Genomic DNA, 21,219 nt, shown 5'->3' with positions numbered 1-21,219 from the left:
CAAATCGAAGTTTGATAATACTGTATAAAAATTAAATAAATATTGATGACACTGAAGAGATACAAAAGTAGGTATTTTACAAGGACAAGTGAGAATATGAAATACATTAGCAGCTCGGATAAGAGCAAGCCCAAGTCTCTTTAAAAACAGGAGCATGAGAATAGATTTATCACTAATATTAAAGAGAACGCAGAAGTATTTGAAAAAATATATAAATAGTGAAAGGCTGGGTTAGTGAACAGAGCTTGTGAAGGGGACTCCAAAGTGCTTCTGATTTCCTAAGCCTTTTCCCCATTTAGGAAATAGTCTATGCCTCCATTCTTCCTACCGAAGTGCATAACCTCACAATTGTCCACATTGTATTCAACCTGCCACTTCTTTGCCCACTCTCCTAGCCTGTCCAAGTCCTTCTGCAGCTCCCCTGCTTCCTCAATACCGTCTGTCCCTCTACATATCTTTGTATCATCTGCAAATTTCCTTCTTCCAGATTGTTAATGGAAGTCAGTATGCATTTCTTAAAGGCAAATTGTGTTTGACTCATTTGATTATGTTCTTGAAGAAGAAATGCAGATGGGTGCTGAAGGTGCGATTGATGAGTGTACGTGGACTTACATATGGCATTTGTCAAGAATCACAAAACAGACTGAAAAGCAAAATTAAAATTCATGGGATTATGAGGCATAGCAGTTACCTGGCAGAATTGGTAAGAAATGGAAAAGAATTATTAAAACTGGAGCAATGATCACTGATGTGATAAGACGATAGGTGTCGATCATACAGCTTCTTGAACCTGTACCGTCAGTCTTCTATCGCAATTTAACTTTCCTGCATATCCCTTAATTCCTTGACAGAACTAAGACCTATCAACCCCAGCTTTTAATATATTGAAATATGAAATATCAACTATTTTCTGGGGTAGAGAATTTCTCCTCATCCCAGTTCTAAATGATCAATTATCCTGAGACTTCTCCCTTATATTCTCTATTCTCCAGCCAAGAGCGTCAACCTCTGCAGTGCCAATCCCCTTCAGAATCACTATGGATGTTACATCCCTCCAAACCTCCACCCCCACTCTGTCATTTCTCTGTGTTTTGCTGCACTGGAAGTTTAACCTGGCCCCACCATCATCCTCCATTGCGTACTTGTGTATTGCGGAGTATTGCGTACAGTTCTGGTCACCGCATTATAGGAAGGACGTGGAGGCTTTGGAGCGGGTGCAGAGGAGATTTATCAGGATGTTACCTGGTATTGAGGGAAAATCTTATGAGGAAAGGCTGATGGACTTGAGGTTGTTTTTGTTAGAGAGAAGAAGGTTAAGAGGAGACTTAATAGAGGCATACAAAATGATCAGGGGGTTAGATAGGGTGGACAGTGAGAGCCTTCTCCCGCGGATGGAAATGGCTAGCACGAGGGGACATAGCTTTAAACTGAGGGGTAATAGATATAGGACAGAGGTCAGAGGTAGGTTCTTTACGCAAAGAGTAGTGAGGCCGTGGAATGCCCTACCTGCAACAGTAGTGAACTCGCCAACATTGAGGGCATTTAAAAGTTTATTGGATAAGCATATGGATGATAATGGCATAGTGTAGGTTAGATGGCTTTTGTTTCGGTGCAACATCGTGGGCTGAAGGGCCTGTACTGCGCTGTATCGTTCTATGTTCTATGTTCCTCTGCCTGGTTGAACTTGGTTCTCACGCTTTGCCTTCAACTCCAATCATTTCCCCCAAATAAACAATGTTGCAAAGAGACCTCATGGGTCCTAGCTCTGCCTGTTATTTTGTAGACAGTGTGGAACATTCTTTGTTCTTGTCCTATCAAGCGCCATCCCTTGACTCAGGGTTGTGGATGAAGTGCGGGAAAATGGACCTCGGCTTGGATTGCTGACATTTCGCTGGTACAGACATGATAGGCTGTGAGCCATTTTGTGCTGTACATTCTTCTATATTCTCTAAATTTCTGAAAAGCGTGTGCATGGACATGGATAGAGGGAAGGGAAATTACAAACCTGTGAATTTCTCCTTTGAAGAGCAAACAGCAACATAATGAGCCAAGTTGTCTTCTGTGCTGCAATGAGGGACTATAGTTATGTGAAGAAAATGGAGTAGCTGGGATTATACTCTTTAAAGCAGAGAAATTTAAGATGTTTGATATAGAGGTTCGAAATCATGAATGGTTTCAATAACATCAACAAAGAGAAAATGTTTCAAGTGGCAGAAGGGTTAGTAACCAGAGAGCGCAGATTTGAGATGATAAGGCAAATAATAGAAAGGGATAATGAGATTTTCTTATGAACAACAGCAAATCATTGTAACCTGGAAGCATGGCCTGAAAGGGCGGTGACTGTAGATTGGATAATAAACTTCAGTGGGATTTTGAGGAAAGGTTAAAGGGAAAGACACTTCAACACTATTGGGTCAGAGGCCATGAGCAGGACAAATTAGATATAATTTTCAAAGAGTCCCAGGTGTCTGTGAAACAAGTTAAATTGTCACTTAAAAAGGCACATATTAATCAGAGCGAGTCAGGTTTTGTTCAGGGAATATTGGGCGAGATTCTCCACTCGCGCGCCGGTTGGGAGAATCGCCTGGGCCGCCAAACTTTCCCGCGACCGTCCTCCCGCGATTCTCCCAAGCGACGGGAACGGCCCCGTCGAGTTCCGCGGGCCGCAGGCCAGAGAATCGCCGGAGACACCCAAAATGGTCGCTGCCGTCGGGAACAGCGCGGGAACGCTGTGGGGGGGGGCGGCCTGCGGGGGGAGGAGGGGGGATCCTGCACCGGGGGGGGTACCTCAAATGTGGGATGGCCCGCGATCGGTGCCCACCAATCGTTGGGCCGTCCTCTCTGAAGGAGGACCTCCTTCCTTCCGCGGCCCCACAAGATCCGTCCGCCATCTTCTGGCGGGGCGGACTCGGAGAGGACGACAACCACGCATGCCTTTACGCGGCGACAAGGCCTGGCACGTATAGATGATGCGGCCCCGCTCCTAGCCCATTATCGGGCCATGAATCGGTCGGGATAGGGGCCGTTTCGCGCTGTTGTGAAGCTCGACGGCGTTCACGATGGCGTGGGCACTTCGGCACGGGAGTGGAGAATCCCGCCCACTGTATCTTATTTTACCAATTTAATCACACTTTTTGAGGATGTAACAGGGAGGGTTGATATTGGTAGTGCCTACATGGATTTCAATAAGGCACTTGAAATGAAACCACATGGCAGACTGGTCAGAAAAGTAAGATATCATGGGATACAGAGAAAGGTGGCAGTTTGGATCCAAAGTTGGCTCAGTAATAGGAAACAAAGGGTAATGGTTGATGTATGTTTTTGCAAATGCAAAGCTGCTTCCAGTGGTGTTGCACAGGATGGTGTTGGGGCCCTTGTTGTTGTATATATTAATGACTTGGACTTAAATGTGGGAGGAATGATTGGGAAATTTGCAGATGATACAAAAATTGGCTGTTAGTTGAGAATGAAAAGGGATGTTATCAATGGTTTGGTTGAGAGAGTGGGCAAGTGAAAAATGGAATTCAATCTGGAAAGAGTGAAGTAATGCACTTGTGAGGACAAGCAAAGCATGAGAATATTCCATAAACAGGAAAAAATAGAGAAGAGTAGAAGAAATGAGAAACCTTTGAGCGCATGTTCACCCAGAAGATGACAGGCCGGATGGATAAAGTGGTAAAGAAACCATACAGAATGCTTTCCTTTATTGGGTGAGGTTGTTTTCCTTACCACTGAGGAGGCTGAGGGGTGACCTAATTAAGGTGGACAAAATTATAAGGGGCTTTAACAGAGTAGATAGGAAAGCTTGTTTCCCATGGATAAGGGGTCAATTACCAGACGACGTAGATTTAAGTCGGTATCTGCTTTGCATTGCTCGTTACATTCCAGGGACTATGGCATGACTGGAATAACTGGTCCTCCCAAAAATAGATTTAAGGTGATTTGTAGAAGGATTCGAGAGGACATGGGGAAACACCATGTCGGCCTCTGGAATTCACTGCCTAAGTTGTTATTGTGACTGAAATTTAAAAGAGCAAGGACTGGAAAGTGGGAGTAAAATGATTGGTAGTTTCTGTTTTTCCTCTTTATTTCACCAGTATGGATATAAAGGGCTGAATGGCCTTTTTCTGTGCCGTAAAGTGTTGTGACCTCACGGAGATCACAGTGTAAGGACAATCCGCTTCCCCATGACTTCCACAGAATACGATCTTCCCTGTAATGGGTGCAGGCTTCCCCTTAACTAGAGGGAACCTCACTTGTATATAAACCCCGGCCTGGGTGCAGGTCGAGGAGGGAGACCCTTCGGGGAGTCGGGGAGTAGAGACTTATTGTGTATGGAATACAGCTTATTATTATTTTCTACCTGCTGATTCATGTGTGCTACTTTGGTGGATTTTACACTATTGTTCTATGGGTACATTGGATTGAATGGCTTCCTTTTTGTACTGTATTGCTCTATGGTTCAGTGAAATCAAAGAGCTCATGTGATATTCCACATTATTTGACACGTCAACAAATTTTCATCAGATTACTAATTAGATGACAGGTTACGGACAATAGCCCAAGTGTAAGAAAGCAACTGCACTTTGGGAGGACCAGTTGTTCCAGTCACACCATATTCCCTGGAATATAGCGAGCGACTCAAAGCTGATACAAACTTAAAATACAACTGATTGGACAGCTGAAGTATCTTTTGCTATAGGAGACAGAAAAATCCCATCACCTTCTAGCACTCTTGGGAATGGATTGGACTGTCTTTTGCACCATTAACGTTAAATAATTAATTTCTGCTGCAGGACACAAGGCCGAAACTTCACTACTGAAGCGGATAGCGCAAGTTGTCAGATGCACCATGACATAAAGAGCCCTGTCACCTATAAATTAAAATTTTGGTTCTGAGGTGGGGGGAGTAGGTGTGGGATTGGTATTGTTATTGAGCCAAGCCTGCCTACTCCGAAGGCAGTTCTCAGGTAGTTGTAGAGTTAGGCTAGAACAAAGAACAGAGAACAGTACAGCACAGGAACAGGCCCTTAGGCCCTCCAAGCCTGCGCCGATCATGTGTCCGATCTAGACCAACTGCCTATAACCTTCTATACCCTGTCTGTTCATGTGTCTATCCAGATAAGTCTAATGTATGTGCCTCAACCACCTCACTTGGCAGTGCATTCCAGGCCACCAGCACCCTTTGTGTAAAAAACTTCCCCCGCACGTCTCCACTGAACCTATCCCCCTTCACCTTGAATTTGTGCCCCCTTGTAATTGTCATTTCCACCCTGGGAAAAAGCCTCCACCTGTTCACCCTCTCTATACCCCTCATAATTTTATATACTTCTATCAGGTCGCCCCTCAGCCTCGTCCCTCTAGGTAGAATAATTCCAGTTTATTCAATCTCTCCTCATTTCTAATACCCTCCATACCAGGCAACATCCTGGGAAACCTCTTCTGTACTCTCTCTGTTTTTTTAACTCTTCGACAGGAACATCGCAGATTAAAAAGTAGGACCACAACTGTTGTAAACGCTGGATGACTCCCAGTGCCACGTGCTAACAAATACAGAAATAGGAGAATAGGGCAGATGAATGTATGGCTCAAGGGTTGTTGCAAGAGGGAGGGTTTTAGATTCCTGGATGACTGGGACCATTTCTGGAGAAGGTGAGTCATGTACAATGGGACGGTCTGCACCTGAACCTGAAGGGACCATCATCCTTGCGGGTGGGTTTACTAGTGCTGTTGGGAGGAGTTTAAACTAGTTCAACAGGGGAGGTGAGACAGATCGTTAGTACAACAGGGACGCCTCATAATACAGTAAAGGAACCAAGGGAGTTCAGCCATGTTGAGTTCCAAGAGAGTAAGGTGAGGCTGGATAGCCTCTATTTTAACGCAAGGAGAATTATAGGTGGCAGTGATGAGTTGTCGGTGGCATGGTAGTACAGTGGATCATTTGTACATCAGAACACCCAACACGACACTGCCTTTGGGTAATTCTCTAAGTGCGTGATTGGGGGTGGGATGGGGATGTGGTGAGTGGATGACAGCTACCCAGGGGCAAGTGGTCAATCTGAAATCAAAGCTCTTGAAAGGCCTTTCAAGGTAACTGAAGAGACTCCAGTTAGGATTCTCCTTGAGGACAAGAAAGAACCAGGAGATGGAAGACAATTTCCTGGAAGCAGATAGGGATTGGGGTGGGGAGTGTGTTGGGGCAGTGCCCAATCCAGTGATCACATCTGTTTCCGCTGGCTAAGCAGGAGTGGGATTGGCCCCGCACCATTGTCGGGCAGTGGAGGCTACTTTAAATTTAAAACTATTTGCTATGCCCTCAGAGGATGCATCCATTGCGAGGCCCCCTTTCTATCTTACACATGTTAGCAGCCCCACTAGGATGATGCACATGCTGGTTTGTCATTGCTAAAGGCATCAATAGGAGACCCTTCATTGGAGGTTGACCCTGTTCCCTGCTCATTGGACATTCACTGATGTGCCCGACAAAAATAATGGACATTCTCCCAATATTAGATCTCAGGCCCAAAACAAAAATGCACCCCGATGGCTGAAACCCCCAGAATGTATTCCCTGCTTGTTGACAGGTTAAAGAACATAACAGCGTGAACATAGACTCTATTGGGGATCTATCCACACTAGGTTGTCATCGGGTGGATCAGTGATATGAGCGTAAAATCTCGCAAACTGCATTTCACACTGACGTAAGTGCATGGCGCGATTGTCCCCATACCCACCAATAATGTTGGTGTTGAACTCTTCTTTCATCGCCTTCGTCTCTGTGCCCACTTCTTTGGGCAAGAATCCTCCCCCTGTTCCACTAATCCTTTCATGTGCCTTCAACATTCTGCCTCCAAGTGGACCCCACCGTCGGAACAATTACCTGCCCTTGATCTTTTCATTGAGAACCGTCGACGGGATATTGGCCGTCTTAATTTTTCTCTCCTTCTGAACTTTCTGCTCTTCACTCCGTCATGTCTAACCCCGACTTTGTCATCAAACCTGCCGACAAAGGGTGTGCTGTGGTCATCTGGCGCACTGACCTCTACCTCGCAGAGGCTGAACGCCAACTCTCAGATACTTCCTCTTACCTCCCCCTGGACCATGACCAGACCACTGAACATCAAGCCATTATCTCCAACACCGTTAGCGACCTCATTTCCTCCGGATGACTTCCCCCTACAGCTTCCAACCTCATTGTCTCCCAACCCCGGGCAGCCCGCTTTTATCTACTTCCCAAAATCCACAAAAAGGACTGTCCCGTCAGACCCATTGTGTCAACATGCTCCTGCCCCACTGAACCTATTTCCTCTTATCTTGACTCCATCGCCCTGGTCCATTCCCTCCCCACCTACATCCGGGATTCCTCTGATGACCTGCGTCATATTTGACAGCTTCCAGTTCGCGGGCCCTAACCGCATTCTATTCACCATGGATGTACAATCCCTCAACACCTCCATCCCACACCAGGATGGCCTGAGAACTCTTCGCTTCTTTCTCGAAAAGCGGCCCAGACAATTCCCATCCACCACCACTCTCCTCCACCTGGCTGAACTCGTTCTATCTCTCAACAACTTCTTCTTCAACTCATCCCACTTTCTCCAAATCAAAGGTGTAGCAATGGGTACCTGCATGGGTCCTAGCTATGCTTGCCTTTTTATGGGGTATGTGGAACATTCCATTGTTCCAGTCTTACCCGCGTCCCCTCCCACAACTCCTTTACCAATATATTGATGACTATTGTGGTGCCGCTTCATGCTCTTGTCCGGACCTGGAAAAATTCATCAACTTCACTTCCAATTTCCACCCCTCCATCACTTTCACCTGGTCCATCTCAGACACTTCCCTTCCCTTCCTTGATCTTTCTGTCTCCATTTCCAGCAATAGACTATCTACTAATATCCACACAAGCCCACTGACTCCCACAGCTATCTGGACAACAGCTCTTCGCACCCTGCACCCTGTAAGGACTCCATCCCTTTCTCTCAACGCCTTTGCCTCCGTCGCATTTGTTCCGATGATGCCACTTTCCAAAGTGGTGCTTCGAAAATGTGTTCCTTCTTCCTCAACCATGATTTCCCACCTACAGTTGTGGACAGGGCCCTCAACAGTGTGCGGTTCATCTCCCGCGCCACTACCCTCGCCCCCTCCCCTCCCTCCCAGAACAAGGATAGAGTCCCCCTCGTTCTCAATTTCATCCCACCAGCCTCTAGATGCAAAGCATACTCCTCCGCCATTTTTGCCAACTCCAGCGTGATGCCACCACCAAACATATCTTCCCTTCACTCCCTCTTCCAGCATTCCGCAGAGACCGTTCCCTCCGAGACAATCTAGTCCACTCCTCCACCATTCCCAGTACCTCTCCGATCATCCATGGCACCTTCCCATGCAATTGCAGAAGATGTAACACTTGCCCCTTTACCTCTTCCATGCTTAACATCCCAGGCCCAAAACACTCATTCCAGGTTAAGCAGTGTTTCACTTGCATCTCTTCCAATTTGGTCTACTACATTCGCTGCTCCCAATGTGGTCTCCTCAATATCGGAGAGACCAAACGCAGACTGGGTGATCGCTTTGCTGAGCATCTTCGGTCTGTGTGCATTCAGGAACCTGACCTTCCTGTTACTTGCCATTTTAACAAAAGACCCTGCTGCCATGCCCACATGTCTGTTCTTGGCCTGCTGCAATGTTCCAGTGAAGCGCAACGCAAACTGGGGGGACAACATCTCATCTTCCGGTTAGGCATGCTACAGCCTTTTGGCCTGAACATCGAATTCAACAACTTCAGATGATCAGCTATACCCCACCTCGACCCATTTGCTTTCATTTCATTTTAACTGTCTTTTACCATTTCTTTCTTTCTTTCTTAATATACATTTAATTTCACCCCCCCCCCCCAATCATATCCACCTTTGCCTTCACCTTTCTCCTCTTTGCTTCCCCCTTCCCCTGCCCCCACATCTACAGTTCATCCTCTGATGTTAGTTTCGCTGCTGTTTGACCTTTCACATATTTTGTCCTCTCTGGGGACTGCCATTAGCACTCTTTCCCCTTGTTTCTGTAGCACCCGGTTTCCCTGGGTTTCTGTGGCTATGACTCATCTTTCATTCCCACTCCATGGTATAAATATTTCCCACTTTCTCTATCTTTAGCTTTGACAAAGAGTCATCGGACTCGAAATGTTAGCTCTTTTCTCGCCCTACAGATGCTGCCAGACTTGCTGAGATTTTCCAGCATTTTCTCTTTCATCCCACATGTCTGTCCTTGGCCTGCTACAATGTTCCAGTAAAGCTCAATGCAAACTGGAGAAACAACATCTCATCTTGCGGTTAGGCACGCTACAGCCTTCCGGTCTCAACATCGAATTCAACAACTTCAGATGATCAGCTCTACCCCAGCTCGACCCATTTGTTTTCATCCCATTTCATTTTAATCGTTTTTTACCATTTCTTTATTTTTTGTCTTTCTTAATATGTATTTAACACCCCCCCCGCCATCTCATCCACCTTTCGTTACCCTTTCTCCCTTTTACTTCCCCCTTCCCCTCCCCCACATCTACATCTGTCACAGTTTACCCTCTGATTTTAGTTTCTCTGATGTTTGGCCTTTCACACCTTTTGTTCTCTCTGGGGACTGCCATTAGCTCTCTTTCCCCTTGCCCTCTGCGGCTATTACCACCCCGTTTCCCTAGGTTTCTATAGCTATGACTCATCTTTCATTCTTACTCCACACTATAAATATTTCCGACTTTCTCTGTCTGTTAGCTTTGATAAAGAGTCATTGGGGCTTCCGGTGGCGCTCTCGAGGAAGCAGGTCGCAGGCCGGATCGCTCCCGCCCGCGATGGGCAAACGGACCTGTTTCACAGGATTTTTTCGGGACCTCAATCGGTGGAGGAGACGAAAGGAAGGGGTTTTCCCCCCGGGGTATGGACAGTTGGACCAGAAGTGGTCGAGTGGAGCGGCAAAGATCGAAGCAGGAGCAGCGGGTCCCCAGACCGGGCGGCGAAGCATGGCGGACGGCAGGGACCAGGGAGCGGAGGCTCACTGGCCAAGGGAGCAACAGATGGAGTGTTTTAGGAACTGCTTCACTGAACTGAAGAGGGCCACGTTGGACCCATGAGGGCGGTAATGGACCGAATGGCCGAGGCGCAGGCGGTCCAAGAGAAGGCGCTAAGGGAGGTTGAGGTGAAGCTCTCCACCCAGGCGGACACGGTAACGGTGCTGGAGCACGAGGTGGAGGAGCTGAACTCCCACCAGAGGAGGATACAGGAGCAGCTTGAAGAGCTGGGGAATAGAGCCAGGAGGTAGAACCTAAGGATCGTTGGCCTCCCCGAGGGCTGTGAGGGATCGGATGCGGGTACATACGTGATGGGTATGCTCGGGGCGCTGATGGGACCGGAGGCCTTCCCTCGACCCCTGGAGTTGGATGGGGCGCATAGAGCCCCCGCAAGGAAGCCCAGGACGGGCGACTGACCGAGGGCCTTGGTGGTTCGCTTTTACCGGCTTGCTGACAGGGATCGTGTGCTGCGATGGGCCAAGGCGGAGAGGAGCAGCCGATGGGAGAACTGCGAGGTGCGCATCTACCAGGACTTGGGAACGGAGCTGGCCAAGAGGCATGCAGGATTCATCAAGGTAAAGGCAGCCCGCTACAAAAAGCAGGTGAGGTTTGGAATGCTGTATCCTGCGAAGCTTTGGGTTACGTTTGAGGAACTCCATCACTACTTCGAGACACCAGAACAGGTTTGGGCCTTCATTAAAGAGAAGAAGCTGGACTTGAACTAACGGGCACTTAGTTTTATTCAGTGCTCTACAGTGGCGGCGGTCTGTTAACCTAACTTGCTTTGACTAGGACTGGACTTTTATTAAAAGAAGCTGGACTTGAACTAAAGGACTCTGGGCTCCCAGAGCTTTTGTGTGGCGGCGGTCTGTTAAATTATCATGTACTGTAATGTTTTATCTAATATTGTTTTCAGCCTGGACAGAGAGCGGGGACTGGAGGGCGCATTGTGTAGGGTGATTTTGGGAGATTGCAACGAGGGGGGGGTGGAAAGAGAGGGGCCCTACAGGGGGGGCCCTGCACTTGGTATCTTTTGGCGGGAGATCGGGGCCTCTGATGGGGGGATGGGCTAGGGGCTCGTTAAGGAACTTGAAAGGGCACGGGGAGATACATTCAGGTTAATGGGTCCTTGGTGCGTGGGGGGAGGGCCCGTGCACTTGGGCGGGAGACAGACAGGCGCTAAGGGCAAGGGTCAGCGTAGCTAGCGTAGGTCAGGGGCACCAGGGAGAGTAGGAGAAGGGGCGGGCTAGGGCCAAGCGCAGGGCGGACCTGGCAGGTCAGGCCTCAGGGGGTGGGGGGGGTGGGGGGGTGCGTGCGAGGGGGGGGGCAGCCGGGAAGGAGAGCAGAGAAGACTTAAGTGGGCAAGGGGGGGAGGAGGGGTGGTGACCAGGGATTCCCCCGGGGGAGAAAGTCGCTTGCAGGGAACAGCGTAGGAAACCGACAGCAGCAGCACCCGGGGGGGGGGGGGGGGGGGGGGGGGGGGGGGGGGGGCGTTAGAGCCACATTAGTTTAGTTGAACATGTGGGGCATGGGCAAACAGAGCTGATAGGGGAAGTGCCTTATTAATATGTTTATTCTTTCCCACTGTTCGTTTTCAATATGTTAAGGCATTTGTATATGCCCTTCTTTTTTCTCTGTAAATGTTACAAATCTGTTTTAAATTTAAAAAACTTTTTTTTTAAATAAAAAAGATAGAGAGTCATTGGACTCGAAACGTTAGCTCTTTTCTCTCCCTACAGATGCTGCCAGGCCTGTTGAGATTTTCCAGCATTTTCTCTTTAGTTTCAGATTCCAGCACCCGCAGTAATTTGCTTTTATATAATGATGTAATGGGATTCCCAACAAATATATTTCTAATACATTTACATCTCATATATCTGCACCTAAATCATCACCTTGGAAGAGAATCCATTCAGGGAAGGAATTATAGACTAGTGTCCCACGACGATCACCCATCAGGCAGACTTCCAGAGGAGTGGCACAGGCAGCACGGTAGCACAAGTGGATAGCACTGTGGCTTCACAGCGCCAGCGTCCCGGGTTCGATTCCCCGCTGGGTCACTGTCTGTGCGAGTCTGCACATTCTCCCCGTGTCTGCGTGGGTTTCCTCCGGGTGCTCCGGTTTCCTCCCACAGTCCAAAGACGTGCAGGTTAGCTGGATTGGCCATGATAAATTGCCCTTCGTGACCAAAAAAGGTGAGGAGTGGTGATTGGGTTACGGGGTTAGGGAAATGAGGGCTTAAGTGGGTCGGTGGGCCGAATGGCCTCCTACTCCACTATGTTCTATGTTCTATGTCTATGAGCGCAGGGACGTGCATTGCTCAGGGGTGAGAGGGAGATGCTCAGGTACTACCTGGCCACTGCCTCCTGCCACCCGCAAAGTGGGGTGGGGTACCATGTGAACCTTTGTGCATTAGGACATCCTTTAGAAACTGCACAATAATCTTTCAAAACTAAGGGTGGGATTATCCAATCGTTATAATACCGTAGGGAAATGAAACAAATATTGAAGGTACATAAGAAAACAAAAAATATGTAACACAAGGGCAAGTGAAAGAACGAGAAAACATTAGCTACAAAAATAGGAACAAACGAAAATCTTTTTAAAAACAGGAATATGAGAATAGATGTGTTGTTATTATTCAGGGGAACACAAAAATATTTCAAAAACATAAAGAGTGAAAGGCTGGGTTAGTGAACATAAAGGAGAGCTTGTGAAGAGGGCATGCCTGTGGATCTCAAAGAGTGGTTTGTGTCTAGCTTCTGTGGAGAAGAGGATTTTTGCCAATGCAGCACTTAAATGGAGGTAGTAGCAATATTAGATTGGAACAATATAGAAAGGATGATGGAATTAATTCGCTAGCATTGCTGAAAGCAGCAAGGTCACCCAGTCAGATAGAATGTATCTGAGTTTGGTGAAGGAAAGTAAGTCATTGAGGAGATTCCGACCACAAGAATTTAATCCTCTTTAGCTCAGAGGGAAAGTCCACAAGAAGATTAAAACTGTTACATCCACGTTCAAAAAAGAAGAGAGGGATAATCAAGGCAACCAGAGACCACTCAAACCAACAGCAAGGGATCAATTCAGACCAGAGACATTGCACTGAAATTCTTTGAGTGTTCACTTAATTTATCTCGGTGTTGTGTTTCCATCCTCATGTTACACACCCTCATTTCTGTTACCTCAGATAGTAATTTCATTATAAGCTATATTATCACAGTAATCACTTATCATGTAATTAATGTGATAGTTAAGCAAAGCAGAGATTCCTCACCTTCAGGTACAGCTGGTCGGTTTTGGATTATCTGATATTTACTCAGTGTCCTTAGTGGTGTCTCCAGACCTTGTTGTATTGTTTCCACATTCCGCAGATCATTTACCTTGAAAATATAATTAGGGGACAGTGAAATCTGTTCGAGTTCATTTTGGTCTGCATCTCCTGATCCAATACTGAAAGGTGCTACACCAGCCTCTTTCAGTGCAAATGCTGCCCGACTAACATCATCGGATGACTTGCTGGCAGTGAGAAGGATCAAGAATTGCGGTACACCTTCCTCTGCTCTGCCACCAGCAGACCGAGTAAAGATATTCTTTGTGACATAGTCCAAGGCTGCACCAGTGTTGGCTCGACTCCCTCCTATTTGCGTGAGACCACTTATTGCGTCCTTCACACCCTGATTTGTGGTGTGGCTGGTTAAGTAGAAGTTGACTCTGGGATTAACACCGTACTGTACCACACCAACTCGGACTTTATCATATCCAATGTCAAGGTTATCGACCACTCTGGAAATGAATCTTTGAACTGAAGGGAAAGCACCTCTGACTTTGTCTGATCCATCAACAAGGAACACAATATCCCTCTTAACACCATCTGTAAGAAATGGAATATATATATGTTATTTTTCAACCTTTGTCTGGGAAATCAAGGCATCACAATAAACAGTCTCAATCATACTCTGATGATGAACTGAATGCATTTAGTTTTTTTAAACAGTAACATCGGTCAGATTGGGCACTTTCTCAGTTATTTCAGAGATTCGGTCCTGATACCAAAATGAATTGAGGTTGTTACTGAAACACAGTTTAATTCCATTAACTGTATTTTTGAAAGTTTTAGTGATAGATCCTGAAAATAGCCACTGAATTCTGACTGTATGTCAGAGCAGGATCAGAGATTGGAGGATTGGAAAATTGACCTCAGAGAGTGTCATGTCAGTTTGCTGGCAAGGTCCTGCCTTTGGGGCATCCTCTAAGTGCATGATTGGGGGTGGGGTGGTGATGTGGTGAATGGATGAAAACTACCCAGGGGCAAGTGGTCAATCGGAAATTAAAGCTCTTGAAAGGCCTTTCAAGGCAACTGAAGAGACTCAGGTCGAGATTCTCCTCGAGGATAAGAAAGAATCAGGGGATGAAAGACAATTTCCTGGAAGCAGACGGGGATTGGAGTGGATGTATTGAGGCAGTGCTCAATCCAGAGAGGAACATCCCCACCCACATCTTCCAAGGCATCCTGCTGTAACTGTTTCCCCTGGCTGAGCAGGAGTGGGATTGCCTCTCCACCACCGCCGGACACTGGAGGCTACTTAAAATTTAAAACTATTTGCTATGACCTCAGAGGATGCATCCATTGCGAGGCCCCCTTTCTATCTTACACATATCAACAGTTCCCACCTTGGAATCTGCACATGCCGGTCTGTATTTGCTAAAGGCATCCATAGGAGACCCATTATTGGAGGTTGACCCTGTTCCTGCTCATTGGGCATTACTTGCCTTCCTCCAAAAATCATGGAAATTCTCCCAATGTCAGATCCCAGGCCCAAAACAAAAATGCACCCCGATGGATGCATCCCCCAGGATGTGTCGCATGATTGGTGAAAGGTTGAAGAACATTACAGCGAGAACCAGTGGTTAGCACGGCTTCCCCACAGAACTAGGGACCCAAGTTGAATTCTGGCCTTGGGTGACTGTCTGGGTTTAGTTTGCACATTCTCCCGATGTCTGTGTGGGTTTCCTCCGGGTGCTCCGCTGTCCTCTGACAGTCCAGAGATGTGCAGGCTAGGTGGAGTAGCCATGCTAAATTGTCTCTTAGTGTCCAAATAACAATAATTAATAATCTTTTATTGTCACAAGTATAAAGTTACTGTGAAAAGCCCCTTGTCGCCACATTCCGGCACCTTTTCGGGTAAGCTTGTACAGGTTTGGTGGGGTTACTGGGGGGCTTATTAAAGTTGCTCTTTCAGATAGTCAGTGCAGAACCAATGGGCCAAATGGCCTCCTCTGTACTGTTGGGATTCTGTAGATTCTAACCTATTGGGAGGACTTTCCTCACCAGATGGCTGTTGAGCCAGATCGACGACAGGAGTGGAAAACCTCACCAGATGTCCAACTCACATTTTACTGATGTAAAAGTGTGACGTGATTGTCCCTGCATCCTGAAAGTGATTTAATGGGATTCCCAACGAATATATACGTAATAAATTTACTTTTCATTATGAGACATCTACACCTGCATCAACCCTCCATAAGGAAAGCCATTCAAGGAGTGAATTACGACTGGTCTCCCACGGTGTGCACCTTGGGGACAAACTTCCCAGAGGGGCTCAGGTTGGACTGGGTTGAGAGGTACATACCTGGGCACTATCTGGGCACTGGCCGCTGTGACACAGATATGTAGTTGTGGGGTTCCCTACTAACTGTTGTGCATTGGGGCAGACTTTAGAAAATGTGGCCACGCTCTACTGGCTGTTCATGCCGACGGGCTATTCGGGTTCCATGCGGGTGCACAATTTCCCAGCGGTTAGGGGTACAGCAGTCACCGGGAAATCCCGTGGACAATGGCGGGTCGGTAAATCCCGCTGACAGGCTGCCACCACAGCCGAAAAACACAGGCTGGGTTGGTAGGTAAATACCCTCCTGCGTAACTATCGTTAAGAAACTAAAGGGTGGGATTTTCCAAGCATTATAACACAGTAGAGAAATGAAACAAATATTCAAGGTACAAAAAAAATCTAAAGGTAAGTAATACAAGGGCAAGCCAAAGAACGAAAATACATTAGCTGCAAAAATTGGAGCAAACCCAAATCTCTTTAAAAACAGGAATATGAGAATAGATGTGTTGTTATTATTCAGGGGAATCCAAAAATATTTCAAATCATAAAGAGTGAAAGGCTGGGTTAGTGAACATAAAGGAGAGCTTGTGAAGAGGGCATGCCTGTGGATCTCAAAGAGTGGTTTGTGTCTAGCTTCTGTGGAGAAGAGGATTTTTGCCAATGCAGCACTTAAATGGAGGTAGTAGCAATATTAGATTGGAACAAGATAGAATAAAGATGATGGAACTAATTGGATGGCATTGCTGAAAGTAGCAAGGTCACCCAGTCAGAGGGAAATGTATCCGAATTTGGTGAAGGAAAGTAGAGTCTTTGTGGAGGATCCAACCACAAGAATTTAATCCTCTCCAGCTGCGACGGCAAGAGCACAAGAAGATTAAAACTGTTGCAAGGGATAATCAAGGCAATAAGAGACTAATCAAACCAACAGCAAGGGATCAATTCAGACCAGGGACATTGCACTGAAATTGTATGAGTGTTCATTTGATTTATTACTGTGGTGTGTTTCCATCCTCACATTACACACCCTCATTGCTGTTACCTCAGATCGTAATTTCATTATAAACCATACTTTCATAACAATTATTCATTATGTAATTATTGTGATATTTAAACAAAGCAGAGATTCCTCACCTCCAGGTACAGCTGGTCGGATTTGGATTATCTGATCTTTACTCAGTGTCCTCAGTGGTGTCTCCAGGCCTTGTTGTAGTGTTTCCACATTCCGCAGATTATTTACCTTGAAAATATAATTAGGGGACAGTGAAATCTGTTCGAGTTCACTTTGGTCTGCATCTCCTGATCCAATACTGAAAGGTGCTACACCAGCCTCTTTCAGTGCAAATGCTGCCCGACTAACATCATCGGATGACTTGCTGGCAGTGAGAAGGATCAAGAATTGCGGTACACCTTCCTCTGCTCTGCCACCAGCAGACCGAGTAAAGATGTTCTTTGTGACATAGTCCAAGGCTGCACCAGTGTTGGTTCGACTCCCTCCTATTTGCGTGAGACCACGTATTGCGTCCTTCACACCCTGATTTGTGGTGTGGCTGGTTAAGTAGAAGTTGACTCTGGGATTATCACTGTACTGTACCACACCAACTCGGACTTTATCATTTCCAATGTCAAGATTATCGACCACTCTGGAAATGAATCTTTGAACTGAAGGGAAAGCACCTCTGACTTTGTCTGATCCATCAACAAGGAACACAATATCCCTCTTAACACCATCTGTAAGAAATGGAAAGGAATTGTTTATTATTCACCATTAATTTTGAATAACTAGTAACTACCCTTGAAAACTACAAGGGGTGCAATGTCTGTGCATGTTGTATCTCTCTCTCTATTTTCCGATGCTGTCTCTTGAACCCTATAGACAGATACTGTCAAATATGGTCAACTTTTGTATCGACCACTGTACCGTCATTTCATGTTGCAGATTGGTGCATTTCTGGGTCCGAGTCAAGGTCAGAAATAGTTCCTTAAAAACAGAGAAATGCTGGAAATACTCAGGCCGCATTTGTGGTGAGAGAAACAGAGTTAATATTTCATTTGATCATAACTTGGAAAAGTTAGAAATTTAATAGGTTTTGATCATTCAATGGGTGATGATGGGAAGAACAACAACAGAGAAGGTCTTTAACTGGGTGGAAACCAGCAAAGATTAAATAACAATAGATTTCATGGTGCAAGGCCAAAGAGAACGTTGATGGGACAAGGAAAGAAACAAACCGTGTCCAGAAGGGTATGAAAGGCAGTATCCTGAACAGCTGCTGCCCGAATGTGAAGCAAAGGAAATAAGAGAAAAAACAATCCAAAAAATATTTAAAAACGAAATGGGAGAACATGTTGTGATCTAGAATTATGATCTTGAATTTGATGTTGTGTTAGTTATAAAATGTCCGGCTGAAAGGCAAGGTGTTATTCCTTAAGCATCATTGGAACAACTCAGAAGGTCAAGAATCGAAAGAACAGGGTGGGAGCAACGGGCAGAATTAAAATGAAAGCTGACTGGAAACCCAGGGTTATGTTTGCTGACGAAATGGAAATGTTCCTCAAATCAGTGACCCAGTCTACGTTTGGTCTCCCTATTGTAGAATAGTGGACATATTGAGTAGAAAATACAGTACACAAAATTGAAAGTGACAGTAAACTGCTGTTGCGTATGGAAGGAGTGTTTGATGCCGTGGATGGTGAGAAACAAAGAGATAAACGGGTTGGTGTTGCATCTCCTGTGCTTGCATGGAAAGGTGCTACAAGAAAGGAAGGGAGTGTCGAGATAACTGAGAGTGTACCAAGGTGTCGCTGAAGGAATGGTTCTTTCAGGATGCTGAAAGGGGAAAGAAAGGGAAGCTGTGTTTGGTGGCGGCAACAAGCTGGAGATAACAGAGAATGATCTTGTCAATCTGCATGCTCGTAAATTGGTAGCTGAGGACAAGAATAACTCCATCTTGGTTCCAGAAGAGATGAGGTTAGCGTCTGTATTGGAAACAATGACTTTATTTTCAGAGGTGGAATGATGGCCCCAGGAGAAGTAGAATGAATTGTTAGAGAGTTGGCATTTGTCCTCCAGGTAAGATCCGGGTTGGTTTGATTTTGCGCTGACATCTCTGGAGGGAATGGTACTGACTTGTTATTTTACATTGTGTAGCATTCTAAATGAATTGGGTCACTGGCCTTGGATCACTGTCTATGTGGAGTTGGTATGCCCTCCCCGTGTCTGCTCCAGTTTCCTCAGGGTGCTCCGGTTTCCTCCCATAGTCCAAAGGTGTGCAGATTAGGTGGATTGGCCATATTAAATTGCCCCTTCGTGTCCAGGGATGTGCAGGTTAGGTTATGGGGTTTCAGAGATAGGGTGGGGTCGATGAGGGAGTGAACATGGGCAAAGTGTTCAGTCGAAGGATCAGTGCTGACTTGATGGGCGAATGGCCTCCTTCTACACTGTAGGGATTCTATGATTCTATGAATTGTAAGGCTACATTGGTGTTATGAATGGAACATATTCAAGAAAGATTGGGAAGAACAAATAATGAGGTCAGCAGTACTGATCAAACATGTTATTACAACATTAGAAAAGGACAAAGTACTTGAGGGTTCAAAGTTAGAACATGAAATGTATTTGCCCCAATATTTGGGCACAGGGGCCTGGGTTCAGAGTGTTCCCATGCCCATTAGAAATGGGATGGTTAAGATGCACAATTCATGTACACAAATCATTTCTATGATTGAATGTGATACGAGCATCCTCTGCCGCCATTTCCTTGCAGCCATCCTCTACACACTCCAGAACCTCGAGTAGCATTCTGAAGAAACTATATATACTCAAGACAATCTTCCCTTCTTCAAGAAACAGTCCCTACAAAAGGTGAAGTTTTGGCAATGCACCGTAGGATGCTGGATGTAATTATTTCACACCATTCAGGAAGAAATAATGGCACATTCAGGGAAAGGGAAAGTCTCTGAATATTGTGATGCTGTCCTGGACCAATTTGTTGAGAACTCTTGGTCAGGAAGGAGGCCATTGTTCTGGGGATGAAACTCTCTAGTCCAATGCTGCAAATAGAGTGAAGACAGGTGGTGAGGACATTAAATGCCCAGAGTATTGTTTGACACATTTGGCTGAAGTGCCACTGACCTCCCTCAGGTGGTCATAGTGCATGGATGCATCTCCACATCACAGCTCTGACCTACTACACCACCCACCTCCACTGTGTTCAATGCATCCTCACAGCCATCATTCATCCAACAGCTAACACTGACACTCAGGTCCATGCCTAACATCTTTATACTGAACCTCACCCACATACATAATAAAAGCAAATTACTGTGGATGCTGGAATCTGAAACCAAAAAAGAAAATACTGGAAAATCTCAGTAGGTCTGGCAGCATCTGCAAGGAGAGAAAATAACTAACGTTTTGAGGCCAGACAACCCTTTGTCAAAGCTCAACAAAGCTTTGTGGATAGCACAATTGCTTCACAGCTCCAGGGTCCCAGGTTCGATTCCGGCTTGGGTCACTGTCTGTGCGGAGTCTGCACATCCTCCCTGTGTGTGCGTGGGTTTCCTCCGGGTACTCCGGTTTCCTCCCACAGTCCAAAGATGTGCATGTTAGGTGGATTGCCCACGATAAATTGCCCTTAGTGTCCAAAATTGCCCTTAGTGTTGAGTGGGTTTACTGGGTTATGGGGATATGGTAGAGGTGTTGACCTTGGTAGTGTGCTCTTTCCAAGAGCCGGTGCAGACTCGATGGGCCGAATGGCCTCCTTCTGCACTGTAAATTCTATGATAATCTATGAAATGTTAGTTCTTTTCTCTCCTTACAGATGCTGCCAGACCTGTTGAGATTTTCCAGCATTTCCTAACCGCATCTTTGAAACATTCCAGACATATACTTCTCACTGCCTCCATGTATCTATTGATCTATGGCAGGCACATCACCCAAACACACTGGAACACACTGACAATGACATACTGCTCTGCTCTATCTCTTGCAGGAGAAGGTCACTCAAAGCAGATGGGAGAGATGGAGGCAGAAGGACCACCATGAATCCATCCCCACAGTGTGTTTGAAAGGTCATGGACATCAGTGCAATGGAGCTGGTGGCACCAGCATTGCCGAGATCATCCATAATACAGGTTGCTGTATTATGCAACTTCTCCACTAACACCTCACCTGTCATGATATACAAACATGCAACCAATGAACACTCAGAATAGGACACAACCAATGGGCAGTCAGGACACTCAGAGGTGGCATCACCACAAGGGGGCATGACATAAACACTATAAAAGGGATGAGGCACTCACACCCTGCCTCTTTCCACAGACAGACATCTAGAGAGTTAGACAGGGTTGATCAGTAGCATCACACCCCAGCACATGGCTTAGCGCAAACTGGTAGAGTTAGACTAAGTTACTACAATTAGATTAGCAGAGAGTCGAACGCATTTGAGAACTGTGTTAATAGTTCAATAAACACGTTGAACTAATTTCAGAGTCTGGAGCATCCTTTAGTTAACGCTGCATCAAGTAGCAGCCTGTGTTATCCGAAGCAACATA

General features: G+C 46.1%; 1 protein-coding gene across 1 annotated transcript in view; it reads right to left on the bottom strand.

Moving 5' to 3' along the window:
* LOC140393924 (collagen alpha-3(VI) chain-like) overlaps positions 1-21,219 on the bottom strand; it is a 369,822-nt gene that overhangs the window by 204,990 nt on the left and 143,613 nt on the right. Inside the window, exons 10-11 of the mRNA XM_072480566.1 lie at positions 16,795-17,391; positions 13,329-13,925 (exon numbers count right to left, since the gene is read on the bottom strand). Of these exons, the coding sequence (XP_072336667.1) occupies positions 13,329-13,925; positions 16,795-17,391 (1,194 nt within the window). The remainder of the gene's footprint in view (positions 1-13,328; positions 13,926-16,794; positions 17,392-21,219) is intronic.

This window comes from Scyliorhinus torazame, chromosome 2, assembly GCF_047496885.1.
Source record: "Scyliorhinus torazame isolate Kashiwa2021f chromosome 2, sScyTor2.1, whole genome shotgun sequence".
NCBI classification, from domain to species: Eukaryota; Metazoa; Chordata; class Chondrichthyes; order Carcharhiniformes; family Scyliorhinidae; genus Scyliorhinus; species Scyliorhinus torazame.
The sequence above is the reverse complement of the archived record's forward strand: the minus strand, read 5'-3'. Positions and strand labels throughout refer to the sequence as shown.